Source organism: Trachypithecus francoisi, unplaced genomic scaffold (genome assembly GCF_009764315.1).
Source record: "Trachypithecus francoisi isolate TF-2019V2 unplaced genomic scaffold, Tfra_2.0 Lachesis_group8, whole genome shotgun sequence".
Taxonomy (NCBI): domain Eukaryota; kingdom Metazoa; phylum Chordata; class Mammalia; order Primates; family Cercopithecidae; genus Trachypithecus; species Trachypithecus francoisi.
Genome location: NW_022681473.1, coordinates 73,305,627 through 73,320,846, shown reverse-complemented (window position 1 = coordinate 73,320,846; position 15,220 = coordinate 73,305,627). Strand labels below are relative to the sequence as shown.

Here is a 15,220-nt window from a genome sequence, read left to right as displayed (position 1 = left end):
TTCAGTATTTTGGTCAGTGATGAGACTTGGGCAGGGAGGATTATTTCTGCTCAAACGATCTAATTAATTGCTTGAGTCTAAGTGTGAGTGGGAAAGTAAGGCAGTTGTCCTCATTGAGATTTGATCTGTCTCTTCAGGTGGTCCACAATTTCTTTAGGTGAAAGCCTTTGGACCTTAATATTTATTAGCCAAAGAAGTCTTACTCAGTAAAACAATAAGAGAAAATGATGCTAAACTTTTACCTAGATTGTTACCAAGAAAGTAAGTTGTGAAATGGCGAATCATTTTTTATGGGAAAACTGGTTGTTCAGCAATTCACTTAAACTCCCTGGCCTAATGGTTTTCACAATTAGGTAAAGAACTAGTAGTCCCCTTGAGAGTTCATTTATTTACTCATTCAACAAAGCCTCATTAAGCAACTACTACGTACCCAGCTCATGTCAGACCCTGGATTATAGATATTATAGGTGAAATCCTTAGCACAGTTTCTAACACTTAGTGTACATTCCAATAATAGCTGCTTTCCATTTTTCAAAATTTGAGTTTTGTTGCCAGAAAAAAAAAATACGTCACATTATTTAGAGCCCTATTTTCCAGACTTAAGTCTCATTTTAGCAGCAAACCATTCACATACATCCCAGAAAGAGCTAGAAGAGAGGAAAGGGCTGAGGCAGATGAGGAAGATAAGCCACAGACATAGCCTCCCTCTTAAGGAAAGAGGTTTGCAGAGAACCCCAAGGCAGTAATGCAAGCCTCTGTGATGGGAATGCACTACTAGGGTTGCTGGTGTGCTGAGGAGACGGATCAACTCAAATAGGGATTTAACTAAGCAGACTTCTGTGTTTAAAGTAAATTTATTCTGAATTTTGAGGTCAACCTCTTGTGGTATGCTACTAACTCAATGATTGTATGCTTAAATTTGGTTGGGGCTTATTTAATAATTAATAATATTCATAGCATTCAGGACATTAGGGAGATGGGGATGCAAGGGTACGTTGGTTATCATTTGTAAAAACCTCAGCCCAGACTTCAAAGGATATGTATGTGCCTTCAAACTGTGGAAGCTGCATCCAAAAATCTCACGTTTATTGAGAATTTGGATCATCCAGGTTTGGGAGGTACCTGAATGCTGTCTCCCAAATTGAGTGGCTATAGACAGACACTGAAATTAGCTGTTAGAGAATGTATGTTCAGGCTGTGTTTCTACCACTTTCTGATCTGGCAAGCTTCAAGTCTCAGTTTCTTCAATTATAAAATGAGATTGATAATACCTAAATCATTAGGTTGTGTGGGGACCAAATGAGATGATGTAAATGCAAAGGAACTTTATTAATAATTATACAGTACTGCTCCACTTATTAATGAAACTTTCAACCTAAATGGGAAACAAAGCTTTTCAACTTCCTTCATGAGTGACCCGGAAGTATATGACCTCCGTATGGCTTCAATTTTTTTTTTTTACTTTCTCTATTACCTGTTTGAAGATTAATAATAAACTATAGCAAATGGTAGGTGGGTGTATGTGTGTGTGTACATTTGTGTGTGTCTGTGTGTGTGTGTCTGGCTGACTTAATATTCTTTGCAAACTTTTTAAGATTTAAGGGATGAACCACTAAAATCTTCCTAATAGAGACATTTCTCAAGAAAATTGAAAAAGATAAACATGGAAATGGAGTTGAGCTGTAGGGTAGGGGACAATATTAGAATGCTCTGTCTAAGCAGTTCTGAGAGTTGAATACTGAGTTCCTCCTAACATTATGTATGTTTGGAACCTGTATGAGTTCTGTGGGTTTATGCAGAATTTATTTGCACACCCTGATCAAATAACCATGTATTCTCTGCATACTACAGTCATTTTGGCATCACTGAATGATGCCAAAGCATTGACTTTAGCCCAGTTAATGCAAAGAAGCCAGAATAAAGTTAGGACCCTAACAACAGTTTTAGAAGAATACAAAGAGACGAATGTAAATTACATTTGCACTCAGATTAAAATCGAGAAAAGGTAATGAAGTGATGAAGCTCAAAGGAGGCATTTTACCAGTGAGCATTTTCCACTTGGCAGCTTATCTTATCTAAAATCTATCTTGCTTTCTCCCCAACGGTTGTGCGTCTGGTGCAAGTAGAAACTCTTGGTGGAACACATTGTTTTACTTCTTATTTATTTATTTATTTATTTATATTTATTTTTGGGGGAGACAAAGTCTCGCTCTGTCGCCCAGGCTAGAGTGCAATGGCATGATCTAGGCTCACTGTAACCTCCACCTCCCGGGTTCAAGTGACTCTCCTGCCTCAGCCTCCCACATAGCTGGGATTACAGGTGTCCGCCAACACACCTGGCTAATTTTTTTTTTTTTTTTGTATTTTTAGTGGAGACAGGGTTTCACCATGTTGGCCAGGCTGGTCTCGAACTCCTGACCTCAGGTGATCCACACCTGCCTCAGCTTCCCAATGTGCTGGGATTACAGGTGTGAGCCACCGCACCCGGCCTCACATTGTTTTAACATATGACGTTAGATTTGAAAAATTTTGTTCAGCTGTTTCCACTCAGATATTCTACTCTCACACTGAAATAAATACATTCTGCAATTCCATTCTGTAACTATAGAAACCCTGATCTTCACTGTGTTTCAGCTGGGAACACAAAAGAGCTCTCAGTTAGAAAGGAGTATGCTGTTAATTATTGATCTATGAATAGCTTAGACTTTATAAACCATTACGTTTCTGTACGTTCAGGTTTTTTCTTTCTCTTTTCCCCCCACATCTTTGAATTTAAAGCTAGAAATATTTAAACAAGAAGTCATGTTAAAACAATGCAATGAATATTATTTTTGCTGGACAATTATTTATTGAGGACTTACTATAAAACACCATCAAGTGATAAGTGGGCTTGCACCTTAAGGTACATACAACCCTGTATATGCAGTGCAAATGTAAGTAAACGCAAGGAAATCAAGATGTAATGCTGACATGGAGACTGTTCCAGTCAGAAAGGAGCAATCATGTCTAACTGGAGGGGCTCAGAAGAATCAGGGAAATATTTAGATTATTTTCCTCTTTTTCAACCCTGGCCTTCAAACAGGAAAGAGTCCAACCAATTTTATTTTCCTAATATTTCTCAAGCCTTTCCCTCTTCTCCACCCCACTATCATTTCTCATTATTTCTTGCCTGGACTATGGCAACAGCTTTTAAATAGGCCCCCAACCTCCTCCTGCTCCTTCCCTCCTTCAGTCTATCTTCCACCTTGACCAAGGTTGTTTATTTAAAAACTGATCTGATTTTATCACTTTGCTGCTTCATATCCTCTAAGAACTTATGATGATTCCCAAGGAAAAAACTCAAGTCCAAAATGTGGATGGATACCCTTTAAAAGGAGTCTGTCACCTCGCTAGCCTCACTGCCCCATCCTATATATCCCCTATGTACCCTGTACTAGAATCTTTCTGCAATCTTGTAGCTCATTCATATCTTCAGGTTGAGGCATGTGTTGTTCCTGCTGTGAAAAATCCCCCTGAAATGTCCCTACTGACAAACTCTTTCTAATCCTTCAGTCTCAGATAAATTGACATTTCCTCCAAGAAGCCCACCCTAATGCTTTCTAGTCTTCCTTTGCACCCTCCCAGTGAGATATGTGCTCCCACATTGATATCAGCCATCTTGTTCTACAGCATTTTCTGTGTTTGTTTACACCACTGTTCTTGCCAAAAGAACATTGCTAAGAATTCATTGCAGTCATGCTTTTAGAATATTTTTTCTTTGTTCCCCAACTCCTTGCTTGATGCATGGTAGGCAGTGATTAAGTGTTTAATGAATAAATGAAGTAGCAGGAAAACAATGAATCTGCAGAGATGACAGAAGGACATTGGGGAAAAGGAAAGTTCAAGATTATATATAACATGTTTGGTTAAAAATTGAAGGTAAATACACTAGTGTTCTTAAGGGGAAGAGAAGGAAAAACAAAGAAGAAAAGGAGAGGGGAGAAAACGCTTGTTTAGTCTCCAATATAGGTGTTCATCTTTGTGGACTGAGATTTCTTGAAACAGATTTTGATTTAATTATTTAAGCATTTAAATAACAAATATTATTTTTTCTACCTCTCTGTTGCTTACAAATACCATGACGTGACTCTCAGTATATGTATTGGAGTAATTTCAAGGGATGTGTTAGAAACTTAGAGACTTTGTACCAAGATTTTTTATATGGAACAAAGGAAGAGAAATATTTTAGAACACATTTTATTTGAGCTGCAAGGATTGGAGGAAAAAATGTTCTTCACTTAATAAGGAACTTAGTCATAAATGCTTTGTCATGTGACAGACTCTTTATTCTCAATTTGCTTTAGGGTGGAAAGAAAGGAACGTGCCCGATTGAAGACAGTGAAGTTTAATGCCAAACCTGGAGTGATTGATTCGAAAGGGGTAGGTACAAAATGATGGAAACATCAAGTTCTCTCAGTTGCCATGGATTTAACTATAATTAACACATTTAGGCTTTCAGTGGCAAACAAATTATGAAGCTACCAGACAGTAGAGCACTGTTATAAGTGTATTGCTGAAGTTAATAATATCATTTCTGATGAAACGGATTTATGGTAAAGATATTTAAACACTGGGAGTAAAGCTGCAAGTGGTTAGCAGAAGCAATGTGTTGATGAAGGTGATGTAATGACTACAATGAAGAAGAACAAGATAGTTTAGGTAGTTTTTGTTTCTTTAAGTTTTTTCCTTTTACATTAATGTGCTAAAAGGATGGATTTTATAAAAAGTATCTGCTCATCAGAAAAAATATCTAGTCTGATTCACATTATGGAGCTAAGACAGTAGTCATAGAAACATGGATTATCTAATGAATACATGGATTGTTGTGACAGACATAGAAGAGAATTAATAACTAAAATTTAGCCATCAAAATTAGAATATTTAATGACATATACATATGTACATCTTTTTAAAATAATAGCTTTGTAAGATAAAATTTGCATACAATGTAATTCACCCACTTAAAAAATACAATCCAGTGGTTTTTAGTGTATTTAGAATTATGCAACCATCACCACAATCAATTTTAGAGCATTTCATCACTCCATAAAGAAAACCTATAGGCATTGACAGTCACCTCCCATTTCCCCATCCTCCCACCCCAACCCACCCCAACATAGGCAACCACTAATCTACTTTTTGTCCCTATGGATTTTCCTATCCTGACTATTTTATATAAGTGAAATTATACACCATGTGGTCTTTTGTGGCTTTTTTTTTTTTACTTACATTATGTTTTCAAGATGCATTTGTGTTGTAGAATGTGTAAGTACTTCATTTCTTCTTATTGCCAAATAATATTCCATTGTATGGATATGCCACATTTAATGTGTTCATTTATCAGTTCATGGATATTTCTATTGTTTCCAATTTGTAGTTGTTATGGATAATGCTGCTATGAAAATTTGTGTACAAACTTTTCTGTGACATGTTTTTATTTCCATTGGCTATATGCCTAGGAGTGAGATTGTTGGGTCATATAGTAACTCTATGCTTAACATTTTGAGGAACCAACAGGCTGTTTTCCAAAGTGGTTGCACCATTTTACATTTCCACAACAATGTATGAGGGTCCCAATTTCTCCACATCCTTGTTATTGTATGTCTTTCTAATTATAGCCATCTTAGTTGGTATGAAGTGTTATCTCATTGGGGTTTTGATTTCGTTTCCTTAATGACTGCTGATATTGAGCATATTTTCATGTGCTTATTGGCTATTTGTATATATTATTTGGAGAAATGTTTATTGAGATCCTTTGCCCATTTTTAAATTGGGTTGTCTTGTTATCGTTCAGTTGTAGAAGTTCTTTATATAGTTGGGTTATTAATCCTTAATGAGATACATGCTTTACAATATTTTCTCCCACTCTATGGGTTGTCTTTTCATTTTCTTGATAGTGTTCTTAGTACACAAAAGGATCTAATTTTGGTGAAGTCCAATGTGTGTATTTTTTCTTTTGTTATTTTTGCTTTTGGTGTCATATCTAAGAAACCATTGCCTAATGAAAGTCATAAAGATTTATATCATATTTTCTTCAATGAGTTTTATAATTTTAGCTCTTATATTTAGGTGTTTGATCCATGTTGAGTTAGTGTTTGTACGTTGTATGAGTTAGGGTTCTGATTTCATTCTTTTGTATATGAATTGTCTTCTTAATTTCATTTTTGGATTCTTCATTGCAAATGTACAGAAATATGATTATTTATATATATATATCAATCTTATATCCTGCAACCTTGCTAAAGCCACGGTTTTTTAGTGAATTCCTCAGGGTTCTCTATATACAACATATACATGCAAAAAGAGAGTGTTTTGCTTCTTTCCTTCAAATAAGGATGCCTTTTTTCCTTGCTTAATTGCACCATCTAGAACCTTCAGTATAATGTTAGAAATGGCAAGAGCAGACATTTTTGTCATGTTCCTGACATTAACAGAACTGCATTCGATCTTTCACCATGAATTATGATGTTAGCTGTGGCTTGTACACCTTTTTAAATCGATTCTTTGAAGAGATAATACTAGTATCTTATTGCTGTGTTGTAAAATAACTTCCCCCATCTTCTCTCTTCCTGTTTTCCTTTTCTTCATATCCTTTTCTTTGCTTTTGTATCCTAACAATTGTAGCTTGTGAATATCATACAGAATCACAAATTATGGTCAATTGCTGTCACCATGAAAAACAAGAAAAAGAAAAGCTGTCATTTCTCGGGGATTTTGAGGCCCGAATTATAGCACTGCCCTTTCTATTTCTAAGTAGAAGAATCATAAGGGAGCCCAGTCATTGACATAATAATTTGCTCTCCCGTAAAATATTCAAGTGAAATGGAAATTTATTGAAACATAGGATGTCATTATAAATAGAAGTGAGGGTATGTGACATTATGACATAAAGTCCTTTCAAACAAATACTACTTGTATACAAGAGGTAGAATTTTTTTCCATGATTCCTAGTGAGAAATTAAGGATAGACCTCCTATTTGTTTGAGATAGATAGATGATAGATAGATAGATAGATAATAGATAGATGATAGATAGATAGATAGATAGATAGATAGATAGATAGATAGAGTTGGATGCATGTGAGAGGATTTTTATTGAATACTTACCATGTGCCAGAAACAGGACTAGAACTTCAGAAAGACACAAAGTCTAACATAGGCCCTTTTCCCCAAGGAGGCCAGATGTCTTTTCAGTAAGGCTGAAACCTATATGATGTGCTTTTTAATCATACATGTTAAACATCATTAGGTATTTGCCAAAGAATAGATTGTAAATTATTAGAATTTGGCTATTGAAAGAAAGGAGTAATCATCTGGGAAGGGAAGCCCTGAATGGAAAACCAGGAGGGTCAATAACCTGGGTTCTGGTTTCAGCTCACTACTAAGTCACTATTGTTCTTTGGCCCTTATTACCAAAATAAAACCTTTGAACTACGTCAGGGATGTCAAACAAGTTTCATCTCCTAAGTACACTAATGGATTGATAGTTTATATCTAGAGTATTGTTTTGAAAAAGGATTCTGAGGCCATATATGATCTTAGAAGGAAAAAAGAGTGCCATGATTGAATCGTCTGTAGCACAACATTGGAAATTATTCTCTATTTGCAGTTGCTGGATTCGATGATTTTTTAGGGTGTCTTACATTAGTAACTCTCCATGAGATTTGCTCATGCACTAATGGGTAATAAATCAAAGTTTTCCAAATCCCTATTTGAAAATACATCAATAAAAAGACTTGTCCAGAAGTAGAAAGCAAAGGACCACTAACACGAGATAAAATGCACTGAGGAAAGGAGAGAACTATGTGGAGAGTTGGGAAAGCTCGGTCAGGAGATGCCACTCACTTTGAGTTAAAGGCAAGGACTACAGTAATAAGTCATTGATGCAGAAGCCTCATTCTCTGGGACCTTGGGATAAATTCAGCATAAAGTGAGGAGGAAAATTGTCTGGAATGATAAGGATAATAGGATGTTTTAAATAACCTTATCATTAGCTGGCATTTTCAGAGCATTGTGAAACGTCCTGAGGAGCCCAGAGTGAAAGCCAAGGTTACTCCCCTGGAGGAGCTTAGATTAAATTAGTGTCTGTGAAAGCAGGCTGTGACAAGAGCCTTATTAGTAGTATGTACACGAGCTATAAGAATTTAAATTAATATGGCCGGGCGCGGTGGCTCAAGCCTGTAATCCCAGCACTTTGGGAGGCCGTGACGGGCGGATCACGAGGTCAGGAGATCGAGACCATCCTGGCTAATACGGTGAAACCCTGTCTCTACTTAAAAATACAAAAAACTAGCCGGGCGACGAGGCGGGCGCCTGTAGTCCCAGCTACTCGGGAGGCTGAGGCAGGAGAATGGCATAAACCCGGGAGGCGGAGCTTGCAGTGAGCTGAGATCCGGCCACTGCACTCCAGCCTGGGTGGCAGAGCAAGACTCCGTCTCAAAAAAAAAAAAAAAAAGAATTTAAATTAATAGTCACAGGAATGACCAGAGAGCACTTTATAGATGAACTTGGACTTTAATGTGACTGTCAGTGCTTGAGTTACTTTTCCAGAACTCTTCATTGATTGCAATAACATTGAATGCTGCAAAACACCAGGCACTATGTTAGGTATCTTCTATTGTGGCCAAAAATATATATATATATATATATATATATGATCTTTCATCGCAACAGGCTCAAAAAGAGAAATATAAGCAGCCAAGCAATGATAATACAGCATCACTAATGTTTTCCATAAATTTAGGGAATCAACAGTCTTTATTTTAAAAATCAGGAGGCTGAGCCTCAGGAAGATTAACTAGCTTGCCTAAGATCACACAGTTAGTAGGTGCAAGCATCAGGTTGAGATCATTTTGACAACAGAAGCCTGCCTTTTCCATTACTCCACACTATACCTGATTTTCTTGAAGCCAGAGGAAGTACAGCATTACAAATATGCCTTAGGTAAAAGAGAAGGCTTCAAAGAGGCAATATTTGAACGAGATCTTAGATTTTCAGTAGGAGTTTGCCACATACATAGGAAAAAGCATGAACATGATAGTGGAAATTGCAGACATGTTAGAATAGGGTTAAGCAAGTCAAGGACAGCAGTGTGCAAAGGTTGTGATGGGAGTTGTAGCAAATAGGGTTGACAAAGAAGGTCAGAAAGGCCAGAAAGCTTGTATGGAAGGCCTGGCTATGAGGTTAGAAGCTTACTGGATTTTGAAAGTATACATGAAGAATCTGAGGTTCTTCATTTGAAAGTGCTCATCTGCTACAAATGAAATACCCAGGATTTCTATCCACTCTGTGTGCCTTTACAAAATCTATGTCTACACATGCAAAGAAAAGTGGGCTATTGTGTCAGTAGCCTAGATAAATCCAACCTATGCAGACCCCTAAACTTCAAACAGCCATCTATTTGGATAGGTCTCCCTAAGACCCATCTCAATGCCCCAGACAGCAATGCAATCAAGCTCCCCTGGGAATGTCTATTAAGTTCCTAATGAGTCTCTAGTCAAACCAGCCTCTGGTGAAAACTTAAGCATCCCTTAATTTCTTTTATTGTCCTTCTACCTTTTTTTAAAATCAATTTCATCATTAACCAGCCATTCTGTTACGTATTGAGAGGTTTAGGAAATTGTATAACCTTCAGAATCAAGCTGTTCTGCATTGAAAAATCAATGACTATTTAGCAATTTATGCAAAACTTCTTTTTTATGTATATGAAAAAAGGAAATATATGTAAGAGAGAGTATGAGAGAGTTATCAGTATCCTTACTATATGTCAGCAACGTGCAATGTGTAAGTGTCCCTTTTACACTGTAAACCCTTTCTAAAGTAAGGTATGGTATAAATAAGTAGTCCTATTTATCCTTGGACGGGACAGAACAGAGATGATAGTTGTTATTCAAAGTAATATGAGTACCTGTTATAAAAACCCAGACAGTTTACATACACCTCTCTTTCAAAAAAAAAAAAATTGAGACAAGGTCTCTCTCTGTTGCCCAGGCTGGTCTCAAACTCTTGGGCTCAAGCAATCCTCCTGCATTGGCCTCCCAAAGTGCTAGAATCCCACAATGCCCAGCATACATACATCTCTTAATCACCACAAGACTTCAAAGGAAATCATTTATTTCCTCTTTATAGACTTAAAGAAACTGAGGCTTAGAGTGGTGAAGAAATCTGAATACATGTCTGACTGATTCCAAAGTTCACAATCTGTTTACTATAGCATGCTTTCTTTTTTATTTACATTATGTAACACTTGTGCAATTTAAGAAAAATAAAGAAGTAAATTGAATTGGGTTTAGCTTTGTCAAAACCTAACTTGGGCATAAACTTAAATCCTGAGGAGAAGCTGGTTTTCCTAGACAATGCACATCTTTCTGAAGGAGAACATTCTAAAGTGAGCTCAGAGCTATACATTTTCTCACTGTGGCCTGCTAAAATAAAATGAGGGAACAAGTCTTGGTAAATGAGCTCATTCATTTATTTAATAAACCTTTATGAGATCCAATACAAGGCAGCTTGGTAAGTAATGTGGAGGTGTAAAGATGAATAAATCATGGTCACTGACCTGACAGAGCAGGTCTTCTGGGGGAGAGAATGAGTGTCTACAGGGAGGAAGTGATTAATACCAAAGGAGATGGGCAGAAAACATGTTTTCAGTGCAGAAAAGGAGATTCCAGCTTGAATTAGGGCGTGCTGAAGGATTAGGAAAATAGGGACTGGGGTTAGAAGATATAGAATAAGTATGAAATAAAACATGGTTCACTTTCATTACAAGGAATAATTTGTGAAGGAGAATGAAAGGACTCAGAACTGGAAAGTTAGACTCAAGTCAGTTCTGATGCCTAAAATTTTCCAAGAAACTTAGACTTTATCCTGTAAGCAACAAACAATTTTAAGGGTTGTGACCAATCAGACCAGGTGATTTTATCTGGGCTAATGCCCTGAAGGTACCTATATCATTGCCTACACATGCTGCATTATGAGGTCCTTTTAGGCAAAGATCTGAACCTGCTCACCTTTGTGCCCCAGCACCTACCACGATTTCTACCTAAAACATACTAGCTACTCAATGCATTCTTCTTAGAGCAAAGGGAATGGAATGTTCAGAAGTGCGTTTCTGAGAGATCAGTCTGGGAGCTGTGGGAAGGAAAGGTTGGAGGAGAGAGAGAGACTGACAGTAGGAGATGTTTGAGAAAGCTATTACAGTGTTCTGGGTGTACGATTCTGAAAACCTGAACTCAAAACAGTGGCAATAGGAAAGCAAAACAGGAAACCATTTCTAAAGAGATCAGAGAGGACTATCATCCTTGGACATTTGTCCCGATTGTTCCTAGTAATATTCTATTTCCTTTTCCAAAGCCTTACACTCCCTTTAAGAGGAGATGTTGATTATGAGAGAGGGGATGGGGCAGAAGCTACAGTGATAGGTTGATAGCAACTCCCAAAATCAAACTGCAGCTGGCATTGAAAAATCTCATTTCTATTTCTTAGATTCTTAGAACTTTCCATATGACCACTGACTTCATTTACAAATGAAGAAACTGAGACTCATTTCTCTGGGACACACAGAGAGCTGGTAGCAGAACTTGCTGTTGTGTCACTTATCAAAAAATCAGTATGACAGTCAATATTTTGTTAGCAAGATGAGAATTATATTTGCTTCACCAGAGTGAGTTATGGGGATTGATTTTGTCACGGCTTCAAAGTGACATTTTGTCAAAAGAAATGTCATTACTGCCCTCAAAAGAAAGCTCTTTAGTGGAGCCGGTCTTGGAATGGCCAGAGCCAGGCAAAGATCTTAAATGTCCAGACATGACCTAGAGATCCACCGAGGAGAGGTGGAAGGAGAGCCACACTGCTGCACTCCAGGGGGTATGAGGAAGGCAGGCTTTGCCCTCAAGGTGAATAAACTCAGAAGAGGCTGCTCTTTGATGTCTTTGTTATTAATTTTCTTATTCTGAGCCTTCTAACACCTGCCTCACTGGTCTTCCTGGCTCACCTTTCCTCTCGGATTCTTTCCCTATACTGCATGCAGTGTGGTTTTAACCAGTCTTATATTTTTATATATAAAGAACAAAGATAGGCATATGTCCAGGGAATTTTGCAGCTTCAATAGCCCAACGTGGGGACACTTTCTAACTTGTTATGTTTTCTTTTGAATGTGATAATCACATCTATCCAAACCTTGAGTTCCCATGTTCACTGAGAACCACCTGAGCCAGCACACAGATAATTGTCTGATCAAGATGTGCTAGTGGCTTTTCTGCAAATGGTTCTCAGAGGAAACCCCAGTCAAGTCTCCATGTCTGAGACATGTTAAGGCGTGTCCTATGTAAACCCTGAAAGCTGATGGAACTCGAGGAACATTTTGGGATGAAAAAGTTCATATTATTTTATGTATTCCTCATAGTCTGTTTATTTGTCTCAAGTTGCTGATGGGGAAACTGCTATTCTGTGGAATGGTATGGAGAATAAACTATATTCCTTATGTATTTTTGTGTACATGCGTTTCTGCCACTTGGGTTCAAAAAGCACTGCCATTGAAACTGTCAAGTTAATCTGCAACCTTATATACAAAACGTATTATAATTTATCATTGAAAAATCTATTCACTGTACATACATACACATACTCATGTTTATAATATATTTTGGTTTCTAAAAGAGATATCATTCAAAATGAGCCTTGAAGAATCAGTAAAATCTAATCAGGTGCAAAAAGATGAAGAGAGTGTTGTTGGCAGAAATCAGGAAATAGCCCGGTGTTCTCAGGGAAGCCAAGGAAGCTTAATGTTACTTAAGTGCAAAGCATAAGTACAGAGCTTCAAGTGTCCAGAGATAACGCAGAGAAGTTAGAAACCAGGTCATGAAGGTCCTCCATCTTGAGGGCAGTGAAAAGCCTTGGGAGGAATTTAGTTGAGGTTAGATTAGAGTTTAGCAGATCACTTTGCTGCAGTGTGAAATAAATTTCCAGACGGAGGCAGCCTCAGAGGGCAGGGGTCCATTTCAATAATTCAGGTAAGACATGCAAAAGACCTGACCCAGGACCACAGAGTAGCTGTGGAGAGAAGAAACCAGAAAATTTTCAGCAGGAAAAAAAAAAAAAAAGTATATCCTGCAGCATCTACATTAGAATAAGCTGAGGTGCTTATTAAAAATGGAGATGATCAGGCTCAACCCCTGTCCTGCAGGATCAGAATCTCTGGGGATGGGGGCAGGAACGCTGCATTTTAACAAGCTCCCCAGAGATTTTGTTAGGCATGCTACTAATTTGAGATGCACAGGCACAGTGAAAAGTTTGGAATCAGACACAAGAACTAACTCCTATCAATTATCATAACTTATCTAAGCCTAATCTATAAAAATAGAAATCATATTAAAAGATACAATATATGTAAAGTACTAAGAAATATTCATCTATCTTTTGCCCACCCCTACTCACAAGCACATACCTCTTAAATTCTCACCCTTATAAGGCTAGAATGAGCAACTTCTTAATAGTACTCTTTTCTTTAGATTCCAAATCTCCTTTTGCACAGAGGAAGAAGGCAGTTGCCAAAACTGCCCTTCGTGCATTTGCATAAGGTGTTTTTGACCTTGTGCTTGTTTAGTTGGGGAGAGAAGTTACCACTGGCTGACTCTAATGGGCAGGAAGATGGAGCTTGGCAGCAGGACTGATTTCTCAACCCCTCCCCCTGCCCCTGCCATTGGCTACAAATTCAGATGGTTTCTGAGTTCTCTGCTATCTTGTGTAGCTACCTATAGGAGTTTCTAGAAGAACACACTTGATCAGTGTTTATTGCTTTGGAGAACCATTGCATCTCATTTAGGATACCAGTTACTCCGAACATCTGTAGATTTGTTATTTTCTACATATTATTTTTATAACCATTGCTCATTTGCTCCTAACAGTAATCCTGTGAGGTAAATATAAATATGCCCATTTTGCAGATAAGAAAACTAAAGTTTTGAAAGGATAGATAAATTACCCAAGCTCCTACAGCTGGTAAGTGGCAGAGCTGGGCCCTGCATGACATATTGTTATTGTGCAAGCAAATCAAAATAATTTATTCTTTAGAGGATTTTTATATATGAACTAATTCCAGATGTTATTAGCATAGCTAATTCTATACATTCAAGTAGTGATGGTAAGACTAAAGTAATATAAATAGGAGTTGTATAATATGTGGTTATGTAATATAAATAACAAGTATAGTTTTATCAGATGAGAACACTGAGCTTTTGTTAAATCTTCTTTTCATCATTAATTCAAGGTAAGTGTTATTCAGAAAATTTAGCTCAACCCATTTCTACTTTGGGAATTATTAAAGAATAAATTCTGATTCACTATAGGACTTCCTTTCATCTGACTCTATAGTAATAGGCCTACAGTCATACCTTTGAGCTTGCAGGTTTCACTTTGCAAAAGTTTTTAACTATCTCAAAGCTAAAACATCAATGCTGAAAGATAAAGATGCAGAAGTGAATGTCCAGTCATCTGACTTCCTCACTATGGTAATTATAGCCAGACTCTTAGCAAGTAAAAATAGTATATCTTGCCTCTTAACTATACACTGTGTTTACATGTGGGTAAAAAGGTTTTATTTAAAAAATAATAGCTCATGTAATGTCTGAAAAGAGTTTCAGCAACAGCTTCCAATATGGTCTTAATATTTATAAAAATACCTAACTACCTTACCTTTTGATTAAAATCAGACTATCCTATTCTTAACTTTTCTGACTATATGACCTGGAGCAAATAGCTTCTCTTTCTGAAATGTGATTTTTCAACTATAATAATAAACTCTGGAGAATAGATAGCAAGTTCCTTGAAGGCCAGGACTATTGACTTACGTAGGGACTAAAATAGTTCATGGCACTTAACCAATAAGTATTGAATTAAATAATGTGAGAATAAAGAACGTGGTATATTAGGAGAAAAGTCATGTAAATTAGAAGGCGCAGCTCACTTTGTTTTTCTTTTTTTTTTTTTTTTTTTTTTTTTTTTTTTTGCTATAGCTTGTGAATGCAGAACCAAATAATTTACTGTTGCCTTTAGAGGAAGGTTCTCTTGATCTGAGTGTTACTTTTATTTCAATAAATAGGTTTTGAGTTTTCTGTATGCACTGGATACTGCTCTGGCCACTGGGTAGAGACATAGATGAATAAGACCCCACCTCTGCCATCCCA

The 15,220-nt window shown here is 37.1% G+C and overlaps 1 protein-coding gene across 11 annotated transcripts in view; it reads left to right on the top strand.

Annotated features, from left to right (window-relative positions):
• Nucleotides 1-15,220, top strand: part of DLG2 (discs large MAGUK scaffold protein 2) — a 1,315,102-nt gene that overhangs the window by 1,235,058 nt on the left and 64,824 nt on the right. For all 11 annotated transcript variants that reach the window (XM_033207409.1, XM_033207408.1, XM_033207419.1 and 8 more), the window contains one exon: nt 4,344-4,419. In XM_033207409.1, the coding sequence (XP_033063300.1) occupies nt 4,344-4,419 (76 nt within the window). The remainder of the gene's footprint in view (nt 1-4,343; nt 4,420-15,220) is intronic.